The 22,553-nt window shown below is 46.9% G+C and overlaps 1 protein-coding gene across 1 annotated transcript in view; it reads left to right on the top strand.

Moving 5' to 3' along the window:
* The window catches only part of LOC147722547 (serpin B6-like), a 482,090-nt gene that overhangs the window by 201,171 nt on the left and 258,366 nt on the right, over window positions 1-22,553 (top strand). Inside the window, exon 7 of the mRNA XM_086965072.1 lies at window positions 3,274-3,391. Coding sequence (XP_086821198.1) covers window positions 3,274-3,391 — 118 coding nt within the window. The remainder of the gene's footprint in view (window positions 1-3,273; window positions 3,392-22,553) is intronic.

Raw genomic sequence — 22,553 nt, 5'->3', positions numbered from 1 at the left:
CACCTCACGTGGTGTGTTGCAGATCATGCTTTTCCCGTCCAGATAGAGCATTGCGTAAGGGATATCATTATCTCTCAGCTTCCGTTTGATGTCCATATATTGTATCCTAGCCTCCTGTACCTGCGAAGTAAAGTCTGGGTATATGGATTTGTGCATGCCTTCATGTGTGAGTCCCAAGTTCGCGCGCTTTCCGGAGCGCAGCGCCCCTGTCTCTATAGTTCACCAATTTGGCAATAATAGGGCACGGTTTAGCTCCAAACGCCGGTTTTGGCGCCAAGGTGCGATGTGCTCTCTCCACAATGAATACCGCAGAGAAGATATCTTTGCCCAGAATGGTGGTTAGGAGGGTTTCGACATAGGCCTCCATGTTGTTTATGAGTCGATTCTGCAATTCCCAAAATGCGCAGGTTGCAGCGTCGCGAACGTGCCTCTAAGTCCTCCGTCTTAGCCGCCAGGCTTTGCATCAGGGCATCCACTTTCTTGTGTTTTAGTTCAAGCTGGTGTGTTGCATCCTCGGTGTCGGAAATTCGGCGTTCCGCCATGTCCATGCGCCCAGTCTGTTTATCCAAGGGTTCCGACATGCGGTCTACCCGATAGGTTAGCTTATCAATCTTTCTGTCTGTTAGTCAGGGTAGATTGAATGATGGTGAACATAGCTTGGACATCTATTGTGGACTGAGCCGTAGAAGAGGGCGCAGCGTCGCGGTTTGGCGTATGGCGGTCAGTGGACGGCGTGGGGAGTTTCCGCTGGTTATCGAATTGAATTTTCGTTCGCGTTTTCTCCATTTTACCCATGGTGGTGCCGATGAGGACATATGGTATGGATCTCAATAGGACGTCGTCTGTCTCGCACGTTGTAGAAATAGGGTTGCGGTGAAGGAGCAGGGGCAGTTTTCGGTTGGGCTCGAAACAGTGATCAATTGGGACACAGGTCAGAGTCAAAGCGCCCTCACAGCAGGAGCCAGCCTTTCACAGGTTTTTCAAGCTGGAGAGGTGGTAAAGAGTTAGAGAGGAGCCGCCGCCAGCCACGGCCTGCTCAGCCAGGCCCTCACAGAACGTCTTGCCGGCAGGCGGTAGGCCCAGTGGAAAGTCCGCGCAGCGGGGTAAGGAGATGGTGAGCTGAGCGGGTCTCGATTGAGTCCTGTATACGGGATCCGAGCGCGGTCCCGCTGCAGAGCGGATAGTCAGGACTTTCAATGGTGCGTCGTGCGCAGATCGTAGGCGCCACCCGCGTAACCGGGGAGGGAAGGCGCACTCGGGTTCAGCAGGCGCCGTAGCGTTCCCTCACCTCTGTCTCAGTGTCGCCAGCTCAGCGCTTCACTCCGCTAAAGCAGTGCGGGTGCGCCACTTTGATCTCCAGCCGGCGCCCGGTCATAAGCGATTGCAGGTCTCCGCCGCTCCCTTGGCTCAGCACGGCCTGCAGCACCTCTGTGCAGCAACGGGCTCGCGTAGCATGTACGTGATTACGTACGATCAGGGAAGGCACCTCTCCACTCCCGGTCCGCGCCGGAGCCCCCGCGCCAAGGTCCGCCGATTTTCACAAGGATAGCATCAATCGGTAGCGGAGACAATCCGCTCAGCAGGCAGGCATAGTTAGTTGGTTTTGGCTTAGTTAAACCCAGGATTTACTGGAGGATAGTTGCTTGATCTGGAGAGCTCGCCTACAGCGCGGCCATTTCTAAGCGCGGCTAGCTCCGCCCCCCCGACAATTGTCATTGTTGAAGTCAATATTATCATTAGTCCGTTCAGATAAAGGATCTTTAGCAAAGCTGTGTTGGCAGCTGTACTTAAATGAATGCTTATGTAATTTTGAATGCTCAAAATTAGAAGATGAAATGAGGAGTAGAATAGTTTTTAAAAAAGAAATGCATCAAACGGGCGCATTACTAACGACTATAGAGGATAAGGAGGACTTAAGGAAAAAAAATAATTTCTGGTCAATTGCTAACTCTTTTGGTAGTTTGTCGTCCCAACCCTATCTGTCATATCATCTAAGACCTTTGATTAAGAATAAATGTATGCACTTGAGGTTGGGAAGATATCCGACAAAAGATGGAATTACAAAATGGGATAATAAATGGTCATCGAGTATTTGCAGTCTTTGTGGGCTAAGTGAGGAAACATCAATGCATATTGTAACTTCATGCCCAGCCTTGCCAGACGCTCGGAAGTCTATCCTTAAACCGATTTTTAATGAACTAGGAGTTAGAACATGTATGAATGCAATTATTACCTGTTTGAGTGGGGTCGATATTAAACGTATTCATCTTTTTGTTAAGTTCATCATTATTGCAGAAAAGAAATTCAAAAGAGTTGATGGGCTAAGTAAATGTATTTCGCGGTAAAATATCTTAGGAATATACCTGAAGAGCTGTTCGAAGTATAATGTTATACCAGCTTAAGGGACTAGTAGTACAATGTAATCTAGTGATGCACATTGCACTTTATTATTGCTTGCGAATGGAAAACAGCTAAACATTTGTATTTATAATACCTACTGCTAACACATGTCACTTTAGTTAAATGCTGCGAAAATAGTATTTGCTGCTAGCATAAGACACTTTTGCAAGTACAATGCATTTTACTTATTTTTATGTAATGTTTTAATATTTTGTCATTGTCATTTATCAACTCATAACTGGTGAATTATTTTAAGGATGTTAATTGCTTTGTGTATATTTGTTTGCTTGTTTTGTTGGTTCTTTTCTCTCGTTTTTAAATTTAATTGATCAACAAATAAAATTCTACTACTACTACTACTACTACTTACTGGTGACAGTGCAGTTATACTTGTACCAGATATGTAGTTCTAGCCCTGCTCTGCAGCACCATGTTCTTATAACTGTCTTCGCCCTTCTCTCACACACCAGTGTATTTTATACTGAAATCACCACCTAATCTCTCATGACTATTCTTCCACCTCCTGATAGTTGTCACTTTGGTCTTTTGCTGCTTCTCACCTTTGATTTTACTATTGCTTACTCAGTATTTTACCTCCCTACCTTGACGTTTCTGCCCTTGAAAAGAAGCATGCACACTTTCCACCTTAAAGCCTCTTCTAGTCACCTTACTGACCCAACTATCTTGTACCTTCTGTCCAATCTGCAGGCTTCTCTCATGAGCGGTTTGCATCTTTGGTCATTTCTGCAGTTACCTCCTTGTTGATATTTTCGACTGAGGCTACTATGTCCCACACGTAAATTGAACTTTTGACTGATCTCTTAAGACTGATCTCTTAGTAACCCCTCACTTTGACCTTTCTCCTTTTTTCAGGGATTCCTGGATTCTTGCACTAAATACTACCTGTCAGAGCTAGAGCAAGTTGACTTCCAACAGGAATATGAAGGAGCCAGAGGACGAATTAATAACTGGGTAGAAGAAAAAACTGAAGGTGAGCACCTCCTTATCACCCACATATTCTCTTCAGAATTGGTGGATGATACACGAAAGGTCTGCAGAACCTGTTTTGAGCTGAAGTCCATAATATTAAGTTCTTTCAAATGAAAAGTTACATTTCACAAACGTGATTTATGTATGTTTTTTTTCTTTTTAAATCAAGCTGCACACATTTTTAAAATGTGGTACAAGTTAAGGAACTGGAAAATGGGTTTGCTATCTTTTACTTGCAATGAGTTCCCTAAAAATTGTAGCTGAGCGATATATATCTCCTATTCCTCTTACCACTTACTATCTCAATTCCTCCGTTTCATTTTTGCCTAGATGACCAGTGGTCTCCTGTAACCCTTTTGATGCACTTACACGCGTCTTTAATCTTGCATGAGGAGGCATTCTCAAGTCATGCTTAAAACAGCTTCTAGCAACCCTCATACTTGAATCTATTTCCATATGTCAGGTAGAAACGTGAACATTGGTGATACCATTTTGAGGGACAGACCCCACTTCTTTGCTCAGACTGATGGTCTGTACTACCCGTTCCAGATTTGTATATTTACAGAGACAACCTTTTTTTTCCTTCTCTCTGGAACATTTCAGGTACATGGTGCAACCTGCTGTATATTTTAGTATTCCAGAGCTGCTTAGCTATGCATTGAAGTGGAGTCCGCTTTGAAACAGATTTGAAATGCAGACTCAATGGTGAAAATGAAGAAGTGTGGACACTTTTAAAATGTATTGATGTGTTTTGCAAGGATAATATATGGTCCACTTTTTTTGCACCATATATCCAAACTTGTGAAAAACTCTTAACCATAATTGTTCTGTTCTTAGTAATGTAGCCTGACAGTCCGTCACTCAGAACTACTTTAGTTGAATCTTCTCATTGGAAAACAATGGGGCCATAAACGTAAATGTCCATTAGCTTAAAACTAAATGTTAGTTGATTCGCACAAGCTATGTTCACTTGGAAGTATCTTCTCAGAGAATGCAACTCACCGGGTGGTGAACATAGTCACCAACACAGCTAGCACTTGGCGTTAATTTTAAATGAAGTCAGATTAAATACTAATCCTAGGAAAAACTGTTTTATTGTGAATATCCATGCCTCGCATATGACCTCTTTTTTCCATGCTCAATTAACATCAATTTGGCACTTGACTTACTGTTGATATGAAGCTTGTAACTTGAAAACCCATGGTCTTGGCATGTAAAGCTGTAGATATGCTTGCTTTGAATCCCATGCCATCTAGTGTTGGGCTCAGACGTTTACAACTTGTCCTCTTCAAAGAAATCTTTCGAGTCATGAGATATAGTGATTCCTTTTGCGACTGGTAGTGGGCATGGGTTTTGACTCCATAGTCAGATTCTTTTCTTATGCAATCGGGGTTGGACATACTTCGCTGAGGCTCTGATTTGAAGCCATGTGGAGCTCTTCATCAGGGCCTCTTGAGTCTTCCACTCCCAATACCTTTGGACAATCAGTCTTTGCACTAAGTTTTCACCATCTCTGCAGTGGTTCCTCCATTGGATCCGTGTCTTTGGGTTCATCGACACCCTGCTCATGGCTCTGACCCGCTTGGGGCTATTCTATTGGCACATGCTCTCAAGAATGCAATCATGTTAATGGCAAACACGCCTTTTCGCCACTGTTCACAGTGCCTTTCCAAATACTCAATGGCAAATCACCATTCAGTTTGTAACCTCTTCATGCCGCCGGAGCATAACAAGTTCTCCTATTCTGCCTGCTTTGCCTTCCTTTCCAAAAGGACCATCAGGACTATAGGACTACTTGATGCACAATGGAACTGTACCAAGATGACGATATTCCCAACATCTTTAGGGAAGACGTCTAATAAGTGGAAGGAGAAATCGAGGTTGAGCAAGTTGCAGCCTTTAGCCTTGGACCCGATTCACCCTCGGACTCTGAGATCACTGACCTGCAGCCCACGCCAGGCCAGCGTCGGAAGATGACAACAGTGAGTATGAGTTCTCACCAACAACTCACTCACCGCCCCACCAGGGCCAGGCTTCAGACCCAAAATCGGGGACACAGCCTTCTGGGCTGCCACTGACTCCCAGCTATAGGCGGCACTGATCTAAGCCTTCGGATGCAACTCTACTCCTAGTGCTGAGCCAACCGCCTGAGACACGGACAACCTCCATGCCAACAGCTCCCTCAACAACCTCTGGGGTCTTAGCGCTGTCCCTATGGGCACCTGAGAGTCAAAACTTCAGTCAACATCGAACAGCTTCAAAGCTGAAATAGCTTTCGGCGCCCAGTCTACAACCCACGGCAGACTTCGAGGATCGGGAGCTGCCACTTCTTTAACGCCTTCAGAAGGAGCTGGACTTTCGATAGTGAAGACTGTTTATTCATAGGGTTAAAATCACAGCAAAGATGCAGGAGACACTTCCTCACAAGAGGAAGCTGGCTTTTGAAGAGCGGATAGTATTGGAGCTCTCCAATTCTGAAAAAGCTTTAAGGCGGGGGCTCCAGTTCCCTGACCTCATGACCTCCTCCTTCGTACCAACCAGTTCTACCTCCCCCTCACCACCACAGGGACATCAGCTTCCTTCCCGGTATGGCTCTACACATTCTTCATATAGGGATGGGAGCCCTCAGCACTAGAACCCTCACAATGCTCCCTATGACCCAGTGCCTCAGGAGTATGGGGTTGTCCCAACAGGTGAGAACAACTCCGATCTCTACCCTACTAAGCTTTTCTTCCAGACAACACTACCTCTTCCCACAAAATAATTCACAGGTCGGCCACCTTTCACAAGGTAGGCCTACACTCTATTGCAGAGGAGGATGACTTCCTAGTGCTACTCTTCCACACACACTGCGTTCCATATAGTTTTTGCCCATGCTTAAGGGGGTACTTAAGCCTACACAGTATGTCTTTAAAGACCCAATCAAGACTAGGATAGTCGCCCAAAGGTGTATTTAAAAAAACAATTCACTCACAAGCAGTCACCCTTGTCCCACCCTAAATTAGAGACCAGCGCCCGCCAGACTCGCTGGTCGTGCACACTGCCCATAATCAGGCAAATGCACAGGGAACTGAGGAAGTATGTCGCCAGATAAAGCAAGAAAATCGAAGCAGCAAGGAAGAGTTACCAGACATTTTACAACTTATTGGCAGATCGACAACTCTGTAGGGTTTTTTCCAGATATTGCTCTGGCCATTATGATGAAATGTGTGACCTAATATAGGGTCTCCTCGACCAATATATAAAACGGGCTCAGAAAATGATAGCGGAAGGGCGAAGAATCACCACCATTATGTGTGCTCTAGACGTGGCCGACAACTCAGCCAGAGGCATTCACTCCAGTGTCCTGATCTGCAAACATACTTGGCTATGTGTCTCTGGCTTCAAGCCAGAAGTCCAGCAGCATCTGATCAACATGACCTTTGATGGGAAATACCTTGTTGGGCCTCAAGCTTATCGCATGCTTGAAAAAATCAGAAAAGACAGGCACAGTGGAGAAATGTGGCTCACTGGTTAGAGGAGGCATACCCTGAAGCAGAGGTCAGACCCGGGACCAGGGTTCGATTCCCGGCGCGCCAGGGTCCGGAGCCCAATTGTCCACGGACTCGATAATTCTCGCTTCGGTGCCCACTCTAAGCACCAGTTCACACTATGCAGCTCTGGGCAACAAGCTTGCTTAATCTCCACAACAGCCTCCCCCGCGGCGGGATGCCTGGCTTTCACCTTGGGGATGCCCAGTACGGGTTATCTCACAGGGAAAAGCCAGGACGGGTTCCCAATGCAAGCGCCGAGATGCCCAAGGGTAAGTCGAGCGCTATATAAGAACACACATACATACATACATACAGCCAAAGCAGTAGGAGCTATCCAGTCTCCATCACCCCATGTAACTTTTAGTCACTCACAATTCTGTGACAGTGTCAAAGCCACTGCCCCAGAGGCAGCAGCACCAGCCACACGCCTCCTGGGTCTATTTGAGGGGGTGCCTATAAAAAAAAACATTCCAAGTTCAGGGGTAGATATGGGGCGACTGAGGAAGCCTCACCCACCAAGCAGTGGCTGCTTCTTCCTCCTCGATCACGCAACACCTGTCTGGGGATGTCTGCATGGGTCCCTTCAACAATGGCGAAACATCACCTCAGACCAATGGGTAGAATTGGTTGCCGTTGCACTCAAGACAGTGTATACAATGTTATGTTATGTTGCAACATTAAAGACTCCAAGAATCACCTATTGAGAGTTCTTTTTGTTTGATAAATTCTGCCATTTTGTCAATTTTGTTTGAATTTTGTTACTTAACATTGTATACACTGTCTTGAGTGCAACGGCAACCAATTCTGTTCATGTCTGGGTAGTTTCCTTCTACTCAATTGAGTGGTTCAAGGTTTTTACCACTCGCCGGCTTGCACCTGAATAAGTCAGCTAGTTTATACGGATGTGCGCATATAAGGGCAGTGCACCTGGAGCTTAACTGATCAAAAGCCTTTCACACTTGATAGTCAGACCAATGGGTAGTCCATTACAGACAAGGGTTATTACTTGGAGGTCACTACCCCACCACAAAACAAATCCCCCTGCAAACACTCCCTTTCATTAGAACGCCAACAGCTCCTCCAGAACACATTCTTACTCACGGGGGCCATAGAGCTCACTCATCATTAACAACATGGCAAACAGGTGTACTCACTATACTGTCTTAATTTCCAAGAAAGACCAGTCTCCTGGGTCCATATTAGAACTCTGGCCCTTCAAAAAGTATATCCTATCGAAGCATTTCCACATTGTCATGCTCAAGGACCTCATTCCATTATTGCAGCACAGCAATTTCATGGCTGCCCCCGACTTGAAGGGTGCCTAGTGAGCAGCACTTTCAGTTCAAAGTTCTGACCTTTGGTGTAACCTCTGCCCCCAGAGTTTTCACCAACTGTCTTGCAGTGGTAGCCACTCATGTCCGGAAGAGCGGCGTCCACATCTTCCCATACCTTGCTGAGTGCAAGCAAGCAGCAGTTTTGGGTTCACACGCAAATCACCTTAGATTTCCTCCATGATCTAGGTTTCACTATCAATGTTTTCACCTCCAACCCCTACAAATACAGCCCTTTTAGGGGCAATACTGTTCTCAGTCAGTCACCGGGAAAGCTTATCCCAGTCACACTGGGTCCAAGCCTTTCAGCTCCTGCTGTCTTTCTGCCAAATTGTCAGCTACCCTTGAAAACAGTGATACACCTCCTCTGCGTGATATACCTCCTCTGCATGATGACCTCCTGCATCGCCATAGTTTTCCATGCCTGCTTATACAAGCTCCCGCTCCAAGAGTTCCTGGCAGCACAGTGACCTCAGGTTGTTTGGGGGGTGCACATGGGGGGGGGTACCAATGGTACCCCCCTGCCTGTGAATTCACTACAGAAGATAGTGTTGTTTTGAGTCAGCACCCATTGCTCTCTGCAGTTGTGGGTCAGCAATAGTCTGTTTCGGGGCAGTCCCCCAGTGCACTATGGATGATCTCGTCAGGGATATTTGCTTATGCTTTTCTGCCTCTCTCACGATTCGTGATTCGGATGTTTTGGCAAACCTCTGTCCCCGTCCTCCCAGTAGCTCCTATGTGGGCCAGGAAGCCATGGTTCACAACTCTCCTCTGGTTGTCTGTAGTCCCTCACTAGAACCTTCTCAACAGGCTGAGTCTTCTCACTCAACTCTAAGAAACAGTACTATTCAGATCCCAGTCATTAAAGCCTTTATGGAAGGGCGTAAAAGGATTACCCTTTCCAGATTACATCCAGTCTCGTCCTAGAATCTTAGCATAGTCCTCACTAGGCTCATAGGACCCCCTTTTGAGCCGGCTCAATCTTGTCCTCTCCAATTTTTGTCATGGAAAGTAGTGTTTCAAGCGGTCAGGCTTGTGCACAAGATCCAAGCATTCACAATGGAAGAGACACTGACAGGTAGGCCTTGTAAATAACCCAGACTTTCTACCCAAGCTGGGGTCTCCTTTCCACCTCAACCAGACAAAGAAACTCCCGGTTTTCTTTCCCTGCCCAGACTCACTAGTGGGGAGAGACCTTCACACACTAGACGTAGTGGGCCCTCACTCACTACATTGATTGGACAAAATCATTTTGTAAAATGCAGCATTTATTTGTTGAAATTGTAATGGGTGCAGGAGAAAGGCCTTACTGTGGTATTGGGTGATGCACAGTCAGTTTGGTATGTTGTTGAGGTTGTGGAGGATGGCGGAGGAGTTGTTCTTTTTGTGTCCTGCGCAAGAGCTGGAATAATGTAAGAAATTGGATTATTATTTGGGATGAGTGACCATGTTTGGGTGGGCTTTCAAAGGGACGAGAATAACCTGAACACAACCCCCTGTTAGCTATGGAAAAAGCTTAACATAGGGCAATGTGAGGAGTAATTATGCAATAGTTAAGTAAAAATGCAAAACAATAAAACTCCCAAAATAAATTTAAAAACCAGAGTACGATTTAATAAACACAATGACACCAACATGACAAAAATTCAATAAGAACAGGTGATATAACTTTTTTTTTTTTTTTTAGAGAAAATAGCACCACAAGATAGTCAATGGTCGCAATAGACCAGGAACGGGCAGAATTTTAGGCTGACCGCAAGAGTGCGTGGGTTGGAAACACCAGTCAGGTTCATCCTGATAAAAGATTTTACCTCCTACCCTAGGGGTCTATTATAATAGCGGTTGGATCGCCACCGCCATATGGGCGGTGATGATCCACCCGCAATTATTAACTGCCCGCCTCCCATTTCCCCCGATGGCAGGGGGGACCGCGGCGGACAGAAAGACGGTCCACCGGTTTTCCGGTGGTTGACGAGTCGACCGGGCGGCAAAGGGGCTGGATATGGTGGCGGTGTCTGCAAGACACCGCCTTCCATATTACCATACAGGTGGAGAAGTGCCTTTCCATGGTGGAAGGCATGCAGTGCCTGAATGCGGAGGCCCGTTTCGGGCCCCCAGGTTGTTTGGGGGGTGCACATGGGGGGGGGTACCAATGGTACCCCCCTGCCTGTGAATTCATGACGTGGCAGGCACCACGCGGTGCCTGCCACGTTGTGCATGCAAATGCACAGGGTGCTACCACAGCATTGTGGTCGGCGGTGCAGTGAGCACCGCCCGCCACAATGTTGTTGATTGGGATATGCCACTACCACCATGGCAGTGGCATCCTAATTGCTGGTGCGGGCCACTGCCCGTCATCCTAATAGACCCCTTAGTCTTTTCAGTCCCAATCAAACACCGGAGTACACTTTTAAGACCTCAGTAGATGCACTTCAAGACCCGTAGGGTGTCACACAGACTCCAACTGCAAAATCCAGTCCTGGTCTAGTTGCCACTGGTCAGCTGAGTACTTCCAGAGAAAGATATCTTGTGGCTTGTTGTCTCCCGTAGCCACAAAGGAGGTCAGCCAACTGACCCTTGGAGGCCACTTCATTGAGTGAGCAGGTACCATCCTTTAGGGCTCCTTTTGGGTCACACACCGCAGACCAATCCTCTTCTAATCTTCCAGGTCTTCCTGATCTGGACCAGCAGGTCCAGAAAAGCTTCTGAAATGGGTGCCGGAGGCGCCACATTTATGCCTGAAACTAGCCAGTGGGTGGGGGTGTCTCATGGCCCCTCCCTATTCAATGGGGTAAAATTTCCTGGCCCATGACCTGCCTAGTTTAGCAGTGGTCTCTGTTAGCCTTTCTGCAAACAGGTTGGAAATTCAATGCATCAGGGCAAAACCAAAATGCCTAAGGCCTTCTGCCATACTAAACTTCGCTGAGCGTGTGAGTGAGGAGTTTACTATAGTGTTCTGAGAATCCTTCCACATCTGACACTAGAATTCAAATTGAGACAGGCACTGTAACCATAATAAACCTAGAGGCAGAAATCTGGTAGGGCATAAGCAGAGCCCTCCGCACCAAGACAGATAATACACAAGAATTGTCTTGACATTCTGTTTCCCTTTCAAGTGTTCCCCAGGCGTTACATAAGGCTCAACAAACCTGTCAAGCAGCTTTTCACACTGTGCTGTCAGATGATGTTCATGGCCCCCACCCTGCTAATCCTGTTGAGCTCAGAGGATTCTTCTCTACCCATACAAGTCAGCGTATATAGGTTGATCCTGGGATGCATTTTGCACCTCAAGCGACGCATATTCAAGGGTTGGTCACAGGCTGACAGCTGGCAGAGGCTTATGTTAATTAGTCTTCTGACAGTCCAGGCAGATGAAGGGTGGCTTTCTAAAAGTTGTTTCCGTAATAATTATTAAAAATGTACCTTCACTATTGAAGTCTAATTTTAATAACTATGAAAAATAATTGTTCAATTATTTTCTAGCTATTGTCTTTGCTGAGTTAACAGTATTAGGATTTAGTATTTCTTCTCATTATTTCTCTGAGCCAACATTCCTACAGTGAAAATAGTTTTTTGGTGCTACTTATTGTAAGGACAAGTTAACTTTACATTTCTACATGTCCTACTTTTAAAAACCACGAAACCTGCATTGTGATCTGCACGGCTTGCATAGGGGTGAGTTGCTGATTAATAGGTAAAACCATTCCTTTTAAATGTCAAACGTTGAGTTTGACAGTCGTCACTGCAGTTTTAAAACTGCAGCTATCAGGGTGCACAGGGAGGCCTAATGCCATGTTTGCACTGCAACTGTAGTAGGTGGCACAATGTGCTGCAGCCTACTAGTGGCATTTAATTTCCAGGCTTTGGTTAGGCTTTCCACATCTCATACTACAGACATATTGTCAAGTTACATATATCAATTAGGAGTTAGGCAATTCAACAGTATATAAATGGGGAGCACAGGCACTTAGTTAGCAGGGTACAATGCACAGAGTTCTAAAGCCAGCAAAAATATAGCCTTTGGCAAAGGTGGAAAATCTGGGGTGACAATACAAAAAAGGTGAATCTCTTACAAATAATTTCTCACTACGGTCCTGCAAGCAATAACTAGATGTCTCTCTCGAGTGAGATACAAGCCTTTGCTCTACCAGGCCACAATACCTTAGGCTGTTCCTAAAGGCCTCCTAGGTGTCCACCATTATTCTCTCAATCTTAAGCTATCACAGGGGACCCTTTTGAATGTCTCTTTTTTATTAGTTTGTTGAATGGAACAATGGTTAAAATAAAAAACAATTCAACTGCACTTTTGTGATAAGGGTAGCAGATTGTAGATAGCGTGCAGCTTCAACATTTAAAATTCCAAAGTCACTCGTCCTCGTTTAATTATTTTTGCTTCCATTCAGAGGCCTAAAACAATATGCCAGTGCTGAGTTATGGAGGCAGTAGTCTTTATCGCGGTTCTGAAGAAGTGCAAAGAAATGGGTGAAGACACCCTCGCGTTTATAGTGCAACTACGCAATTGTGTCTTGAAAGTGTCCATCTCTACATCGAACAACTCTATTTGTGTGTCCAAGGTTCTTGTTAGTAAAGAAGATCCAACCACGCTGGCATGGGCAGAACGTAACCTAGAAGGAGAAATGCAGCTGCCACTATTATTGTACGGCCATCTGGAATCCTCTTGTCTAAGATGACTTTGCATCATGACATTGAAATGAGGGTCACCTTGGGTTTCCTCTATGATTCTAAGTTGATGCCGTTCGTCCTGAACATTAATGCGGTCACCATCTTAGATGACAATGCAATTGCAAAGTACTGTGATGTCTGAGGTACTCTTTTGTTAGTCCGACAAGATGATGTATGGAAATTAGAAGGTGGAAGATGCAAATATCTGTGAAATGACATGGGTGAATTCAAATATTGTGCAGGACCTATACAAAGAGTGACTGAAGGGGAAGGGAGTTCACCTAAACAAGCCAGTTGGTGAGGAGGCTGATCAAAAGACTTTCCTTGAACATTTTTGTGTGCTGGGAGTGCTTGGATCACGTTAATAGCGTACTCTCTTTAAGAATAACAGACTTATAGGCACATTCTGGCCTCTTTACACTTCCGCCTGACCAAATTGAATCTGCAGCTCACAGCGGCTCGCATCATATCCGCCAAGGCCTGCTATGTATTAAGAATCACAAAGTCTTTTATTAGAAGATTTACTTGGGTTTCCTATGACCAGCCGTGATGGAATTATCACCGGCTTATAGGTCTGACTTATTCTCGCGACAGCCCTGAAGAAGTCTAGGATTACTACACTAAAGACAAAACACATGTTGGCTGGACCCTGTGATTTTGTCATTGTATTAAAGCAAGGAGAACATCTTAGAAGACTTCACTTGCTTTCATCTATACAATTGAACTTTTATACAATACTATAGTGTGTTCATAGGAATTGCTTTCACGTGTTAAGGACCTTGGTCCATTTCTAGAGGGTTTTTGGGGGTTTGTCCCTCATCTTTTGCACCGCAAAGATTCTGAACCATTTACAGAACGACACTTGGCGTGCGCAATTGACCTTCCTGTGTTTATTAAATTCCCACGTTTGCTGTACTAATGCTTGTTACACTCTGATAATGTGAGTTCATTGACCGAGTCTAACGGTAGGGAAACTGTCCCTTGCCCAGTAACATTAGCTCTTCCCATGAGTGCTTTACAAGAGCTTTTCTGTCCACATAGCCACCACCAGGCTTATATTTGTTTTTAGCACTTGCAGAAGGAAAATGTGAGAAACAGGAATGCAGTTCCTACTACAAGAAAGCTGTATCGGACAATATTTTGGTTATCTTAGTCAGGAAAGGGAATTAGGAACAAGGATTATTGTGATTGCTTTAAAGCTTTTCTAATCCCACACTACTACAATGCAGACAATTTTACTTTTTGGTTCCTTGGGGAACATATTGCATATACTGTTAACCTGTTATTAATAATTGTCTTGTTTAATGCATATTAGAACATTGGAATGTTGGGAGCTCCATTGAAAACAATGGAGTGCTCCGGGCTTATAATGTCTGGTATAAGCCTGGAGCTCCAACATTCCAATGTTTCTTTGTTCACAGCTCTGGCTGTGAACAAAGGCTTCAGGGAACCTGAAGGGATTCCAATCCCCTCACGCTCCCAAAAGGCTTTGTTTTTTTTGTTTGAACATTCTGTCCACTAGTGGCAGAATGTTCTAATAGCCTTACAGCCCTTCGTAGATGTGCTATACCGCTATTAAAGTCCATCTCCCTTGTTAAAGGCCCTCGCCTTCGGCTCAGGGCCTTTAACGCTGGAGAGGGCCTTTAATAGCCGGTATAGCCCTCTACGGCAGGCTATAAGGCTATAATAAGATTTTAAAAATAGGCAGAATATCATGGATAGATGGCCTGCAGGTCACTCGGACCCCCTCTAAACTCCCCAGTTGCTTAAGAAGGCCACTTTGCTGATGGAAAAAAACATTTACTTTCTTCATCAACTCCTTTGTGACCGGACTTTGCCCAAGGAGCTTCAAAGTCTCTCTCAAACTTGGACCCAGTCAGTTTTGCAGCTTCCCTTTAGGGCGAAGGCAATGGAGCAGGCAGCTGTACAGCACTTACAACATTTAATTGAATGCAACAGAATTCTGTATGCGCATCACACAGACTTGTGCTTCTCATATGGAAAATAACAGAAATAATAGTGGTGTCCGTTCTGAATGATGTGAGATGGTTCACAGGCCAAGGAGGGACCAGAGCCCTGACTTAACTGAGGCTGTTGCCAGCTTTTGATACAAGAGACCATTCTCTTCTACTGAGCAGACTTAACAGTGAATACAGGTGCCTGGCTCCATAAGGGCCCGTGAACTTCAGCATGTGTATACTTTAATGGGAACCTTTGGGCTCACAGATCATGTCAATGCTGAGCAGACCCAGCTTATGTTCAGACGTAGGGAATTTTACCAGACCTAGAGCGTTCATTCCATTCTAGTGGGGGATTGGATGGAAGAGCACATATGTTGAAGCTTCATCTACTTACACGGAGGTGCTGGTGTTCAGTCACGCTGCCAGTAATTGGACAGATATCTGGCTTCGCCCTTCCCCACTGAGCTGCATCGCAGCCTCAGCCAGATGACCAACTATAATAACTGTAGGTAATCTGAAGTCAGTGCAATGATCCCAAGTTAGCGCCTTTTAAAAAGAACTATTTCTATCAATTTGATATCTTGATGAGACTCAATACATAAGAGCACAGGTGCACCACATAAATCCAGAGATATAGTATCAATAATCACAGACGTACGTTTCTCATAGTCTCATAGATCTCTGGATTTATGTGGTGCACCTGTGCTCTTATGTATTAATTTACTGAGTTCTTGGATAAACTATCACTGTGACAGTGGGTGTGAACCAGTGTGCACACATCTTGCCCATATAGATTATTTAGGGCTTGTTTTGAAAAATTTTGGGGTGATTTGAGTTAGGTGCTGTAATTAGGAAGTTTCCACTGTCTCCTCAGCCCTTAGATCTTGATGAGACTCCTTCTGAATTGGTTGTTTTCCTCGCAGTATTGTGGTGATGTGTACCTTTACCGTGTCAAGTTTGGAATAGTGTAATGAAGTCGATTTTGGACTCCTTAAATAATCCATTGTGAGATTGCACAAGGACAAAAAAATGTGGCACCTTTTGTACAAGGTTATGTTTGCAACACCATTAATATTTTTGGTCTGGCTCTTGTCAGCTGCACTATTTCACTGAGAAATTACAACCATGATTTAAAGCACAGTGCACAGCCCATTAGAGCTCTTTGTAAAACAGGCCTGTTTTTTTATTTTTTCATTTTTTACCAACTAAATTGACTTGATGCAATCCCAAACATACCATTGCTCGGGTTGCTTAGTTATCTTGAATGTTCCTTGCATACAATGCATAAATGGCTGTCAATTAATGGGACTCCCTGCCATAGGAGAACGGCATGACTAATTACCATCTCCTAAGAACCTGGCTCTACCGCCTTGAAAGTATACCATCAATGTTCTTCTTCAGCAGCCTAATGAGATGAGGTCAGTGTCCTGACGAGTGCTTTACCAGTTTATTAGCAACATGTGACTTGCCTGCCCATAGCACAATCCACTGCACTGTGTGTAATCTCCATGTTTATGGAGGGAAATACCAAAAAGTCCTTGAATGTACAATTGGACTGTGCTCAGTTGGGTGCACCCCATTGTGTCATTGCTAATTATTGATAGGGATACGGTTATGTCCCTCATTGCACAAGATACAGAGCGCTGGGACAGAAGCATAGAAGGGACAGCAGAGAGAATGGGTCTCCCCGTTCAGATTCAGTGCACCAGCTTTGCAAATCCTGACCCTTAAAGCAACAAAGGCGTTAGAAATGCCACAAAAATGGTACATGGTAGAGTACAGGTAGGGAACGCAGAAGTCCTATGGGCTGTTTACTCCTCCCAATGCTGGTAGCCTGCATGTCTAGAATATAAGATGTCACAAATTAACATCTTTCATTTTGTGAAAGCTTTATGCCTGCCCTCCGCTATCCGTAGCTATTTTAATGTTTTGGGTCTGCTTGAGCAAATAGGTCACAAAGCATTTGTGCAGACCTTTTGCTGTCTTCACCACCAAATGTGCAGTGCACAATTGCTCACTGCAGATTGGTACGTTACATTTTCTGAGTGAGCTACTCTCTCTTTGCGAGTCCAAGAAACTACTCAGAATGATGCTACACATATTTCAATATGTAATGCATATATAATGACCTGGTGCTTCATCAGATATTGCTAATACTATGGAATAAGCAAAGGACACTTGTGTCATTATTGTGCTAGAACAGCAGTTCTTGACTTGGGGTCTTTGGACACTTATGGTTCTGTAATACCTACTCAGGGGATCTGTACCTGTTTGGAAATTAAGTTTTAGTAGATTAATACATGTTTGTGACAAGTCCAATGAGCTGAGGTGTACTTTTTAAGATATATGCTTTATTGATACATTTCTTAGATGTCAGTAAGTATCAAGCAGAAGTAGTACATAGAAGAAAGCCCAAAGTGCGAGCCCCACCAGGAGCAGCTTCCTTGATGCTACGCCCATCCTTTCAACTGCCACTCCACACACAGGTGTTAGAATTGGGGGTCTCTGGTTGGCACAAGTATTCACCTGTGACAAGCAGGGACCCTCTCCTCTAAGTCAGGGCGAAGGATGACCCCTTAGAATTACCCTTGCTCACCCTCTAGGTGCTTGGCGTGAGCAGCCAAGGCTATTCTTCAGGCGTATTTGGGTTGAGCATTTGTAATCACACACAGTAAATGTACCAATTCCCCCACAAATGGACACCAGGCTGTGGATATGTAAAAATACGCCTCTTTATATAAAAATATTTCTATGAAGGTAAGACTTTATCACAAGACCAATATAACGTTTTTAGCTTAGGCCACAAAATTCTAAAATAATGGCAATCCTCTTTTTAGTTAATGCGCTGCTTCCTTCTTAGTCTATTTTTGGCTTAAAAATAGTTCTCTTGGTTCTCTGTTTGTTCCTGAACGGGTTTAGGCAAGGTTGCACCCCTCTGGTGCCTCAGGGACTCGATCATGCACTTGGTAGCGCTTCGGACGGGTGAAATCCTAGCACCCCTTCCAATGCCCACGCTTCTCGGTGAGCTGGGGTACGCGACGTACCGCTCCTGACAATGAAGCGTATGGGCCTGTCCCACGGTTGCGCACCCACTACCCAGGTGCTCTGAGGCTCGAGTGCGCTTCAGGCTGGCAGAGCGCTACGAGGCACGTCAAGTCTTGACCTGGCTTCGGGTGGTTACTGGGAAGCGCACAGTTGTGACGGGGGTGAGACGTACCTGGACCACTGGAGCGACGCACAGGGCCACGGGGAAAGAAGAACGTTGCGGGCCCCGAGCCCGAGACAAGCCCTGTGTGCTAAGTGGTTGGTACGGCTTGCACTGTGTTCCGGACCACGCGGCGCACTCAGTGAGTGTGCGGTAATCCCGGAGAGTGCTTGGGGGTCTTTTCAAAGGTGGACGTTCTCCGACAGGCGGACGCAGCACAGGAGCCCTCAGCACGGTCTGTACCAAGGGGGGTCCCTTCAGGATGCAGCGCGGCCTCTCCGTGGACGAAAGGGCAAGCGGGGCGGCGGGTGCAATGTCAAGCACGGGCGCCCGTCCAGGCTGTAGGCTGCCCTCGGGTCCTGGATTCCGGCGGGAGGGGGCGAAGACGCGCTCAGGCACTCCAGTAACAGGCGGGGGCAGAGGAGCGGCCGGCCTTAGCCCGAGGGCAGAGAGCGACTCTAAACAGAACAATGCTGTCAAGGGCAAGCAGGCAGGCAGACTCCCGGGTACCCCAGCCCTAGGAGGGGGCAAGAGGGCACAGACTTCACCTCCTGTGGGAGGAAATACTAGGCCTTCGATATCAGACGAGCCAAAGCACAGAAGAACCCACTGGTTCTCGGGTTCAGATCAGGGGGCAAGCTCAATCAAGCCCTTGGAGAAAGTTTCAATCACAAGTCAACAAAGTCTTTCCAATAAGTCTTCTCCTCTCCTTCCTCAGCAAGGCAGACAGCAGGCCAGTCCTTCCAGCTTCTTCTTCTCCTTCTAGTTGGGCAGAGGCTCGTTGTTGGAAACAGGATCTAGTTTGCTAGGAGCAGGGCTCCTTCTTTTATACAGCAATTCTTTTGTTCTTTCAGGCCAGGGGGGCCTTTGCATAGCCTAATTCAGTTTTGAAGCACTCTGTTGTGCTGTTCCTGGCTTTTCCTTCCAGTGTGAGGGGCAGGCACATCAGACGCTCCGCAGGAGGTGGAGCCAGCATTCAGATGACAAGTACAGCCAGGAGTACCTTGTTGACAGTCTTCCCTCTTCCTGGGCCAGGTGTCGGGCAGAGTCGTCAGTCGCTCTCCAGGGGGCAGAGCCAGCATTGTGGTGGCAGAGCACAGCCCTATTCAGAGTCCAGGGGCACTCCCACCAAGGTGTAATCCTTGCATTCACCACCTGTCATCCACCAGCCCTGTCACTCACATAACCCAGACAGTCAGATACACATCCTAGCAGAGGCGGGCTGAAACGGTTAGGCAAGCAAATGGTAGCTTTCTAAAAGTAGCATTTGCAAACACAGGATATTAAAATAAACTTTACTAAAAGATGTATTTTATTATTCTGAGTTCAGGCATACTAAACTTGACTTTCTACCATGTTCCCTGAGCCTGCTGGGATTATAGGGTGTAATAATTCCAGCAGCCCATCTTGGCCTAAGAGAACAGGTAGCCTTACAATAGTGAATAACGAAATTGGCTGTAATTCACTATTAGGACATGCCACATACATCAGGGCTTGTCCTACCTTACACTTACAATGCACCCTGCCCTAGGGCCTACCATAGGGGTGACTAATATGAAGTTAAGGGAAGGTTTAGAGGCTGGCAAGTGTGTGCACTTGCCCAGCCAGCATGACAGTACCAGGCTGCACGCAGGTTCTGCAATGGCAGACCCTAGACACATTTTAAAAGTCTGCTTCTGTGGGTGGGGCAACCAGCGCTGCAGGCCCACTAGCAGTATTGGCATTTACAAGCCCTGGCACTCCTGGTGCACTTTACTGGGGACTGACAGTAAATCCAATAAGCCAATCATGGAAATCAATCACATTTACACTTTACATTGGGAGCACTTGCACTGTGGCACCGATTGGCCGTGGCGCAGTGCCCTGAGCAGCGGATACCAGCAAAAACATCTGAGGCACATCAGCAAAAAGTGGAAGGTAAACTCACGCCAAGGTGCCAGGTCTGACACGTGTCCCCTTCAGCTGAAATGTGAGGAGAACTACCCTTCCCCAGGGAGTTCCTCATCACTAAGGCGGAAAAACCTGGACAGACCGTCCGCATTGGCGTGATCTGTGCCAGTGCGGTGTTCCACCGTGAAGTCCATACCCTGTAGGGAGATGGACCACCTCAACAGTTTTGGGTTCTAACCCCTCATTTGCATCAACCATCTGAGAGAGCCTGTGGTCTGTGTGAACCCGGAAGTGAGACCCAAACAAGTAGGGTCTTTGCTTCTTCAGTGCCCAGACCACAGCAAAAGCTTCTCGCTCTATTGCACTCCACCTACGTTCCTGGGGAAGTAACCTCCTACTGATGAAGGCTACAGGTTGGTCCCAGCCCTCCTCAGTCATCTGTGAGAGAACAGCCCCTACACCATGCTCTGAAGCGTCTGTTTGCACTAGAGATTCCCTGGAGAAATCAGGAGCCAAGAGCACGGGCGCCGTGCACATGGCAGTTTTCAGGGTGTCAAAAGCCTTCTGACAGGTGCCAGTCCAGATCACATTCCTGGGCTGCTTCTTAGAAGTCAGCTCTGTCAAGGGGGCAACAATAGTTCCATTGCCCTTGACAAACCTCCTGTAGTACCCAGTGAGCCCCAGGAAGGCTCTCACTACAGTCTGGGTCCTGGGGGGCTTCCCAAGCCAGGATGGTCTCAATTTTGGGTGGCAAGGGTGCCACCTTGCCACTCCCCACTTGGTGTCCCAAGTACACCACTGAACCCTGCCCAATCTGGCACTTGCTTTCCTTGATTGTGAGGCCTGCTTTGCGCAGTGCCATCAACACTTCCCAGAGGTGTTGCAGGTGTTCTGGCCAGGTGCCACTGAACACTGCAATGTCATCCAGGTAGGCGGCACTGAACTCATCCAGCCCAACCAACACCTGGTTGACCAACCTCTGAAAGGTGGCAGGGGCATTCTTCATCCCAAATGGCATAACCCGGAACTGGAAATGCCCATCTGGTGTGGAGAATGCTGACCTCTCTTTTGCCCCATCGGTCAAGGCGATCTGCCAGTACCCAGATGTTAAATCAAACGTGCTGAGGAACCGGGCAGCCCCTAGCCGATCGATGAGCTCATCAGCTCTGGGGATAGGGTCCGCATCAGTCTTCGTGACCGAATTGAGTCCTCTGTAGTCCACACAGAACCGGAGTTCAGGTGTGGCTCCCGGCGCAGCAGCCTTTGGGACCAAGACCACGGGGCTGGACCAAGGACTGCTGGATGACTCAACCACCCTAAGAGCAAGCATTTTGGAGACCTCCTCCTTGATGCAGGCTCTGACCCTGTCAGTTACTCTGTAGGCTTTGTGCCTCACAGGTAAGCTGTCCCCTGTGTCCACGTCATGGACGCACCAATCTGTGACACCAGGAACCAGGGAGAACAGATCTGGAAACTGCCCCAGCAATTGGCGGCAGTCTTCCTGTTGCTCAGGCGTGGGTGAGAGGTTAACTCCATCCACTGACCCAGGCGACCAAGAGGTCAGGAAGAGGCTCAGTCTCCTCCTCCATCCCATCATCAGTTGCCAAGAGCATGCCCACTTCGGACCTCTCCAAGTGGGGCTTAAGGCGGTTAACATGTAGGACCCTCAAAGGGTTCCTGGGAGACTGCATGTCCACCAAGTAGGTGACTGGGCTCTTGCGCTCCACAACCTCAAATGGACCTGTCCACTTATCCTGAAGTGCACAAGGCTCCACTGGGGCCAAGACTCACGCCTTTTGTCCAGGTTGAAGATCTACCAGAGTGGCATTCTGGTCGTACCACCGCTTCATCTCTTCCTGGCTGGCTTCCAGATTTGCCTCAGCAAGTTGCCTGAATCGCCTGGTCTGGTTTCTGAAGGCCAGCATGCAACTGTATACATTCTGGGGAGGTTTCCTGGGAGATTGCTCCCAGCCTTCCTTTACCAAACTCTGAGATCCTCTCACTGGGTGACCATACAGCAGTTCAAAGGGACTGAACCCTAGGGACTTCTGTGGCACCTCACGGTATGCAGAAAGAAGGCATGGCAAGAGGACGTCCTACTTACGCCTCATTGGACCTTCCAGGCCCATGATCATGCCTTTTAGGGTTCGGTTGAATCTCTCAGCCAACCCATTTCCTTGGGGATGGTAAGGGGTGGTGAACTTGTATGTTACACCACACTCTTGCCAAAGGGATTTCATATACTTGGATATGAAATTGGTGCCCCTGTCGCTCACCACCTCTAGAGGGAATCCTACTCGTGAGAAAATTCCCATCAGTGCCCGTCCCACCACGGGGGCCGTCACTGTCCTCAGAGGGATGGCTTCAGGGTACCGGGTGGCATGGTCCACCACGACCAGGATGAACCTGTTGCCCATGGCTGTCTTGGGGTCCAGGGGCCGAACAATGTCAATACCCACTCGCTGGAATGGCGTACCGACCACAGGGAATGGTTGCAGAGGAGCCTTGTGCTTCCCTCTGCTCTTACCACTTGCCTGGCAAGTCTGACAGGTCCTACAGT

The sequence above is a fragment of the Lissotriton vulgaris genome, chromosome 4_1 (assembly GCF_964263255.1).
Source record: "Lissotriton vulgaris chromosome 4_1, aLisVul1.2, whole genome shotgun sequence".
Taxonomy (NCBI): domain Eukaryota; kingdom Metazoa; phylum Chordata; class Amphibia; order Caudata; family Salamandridae; genus Lissotriton; species Lissotriton vulgaris.
The sequence above is the reverse complement of the archived record's forward strand: the minus strand, read 5'-3'. Positions and strand labels throughout refer to the sequence as shown.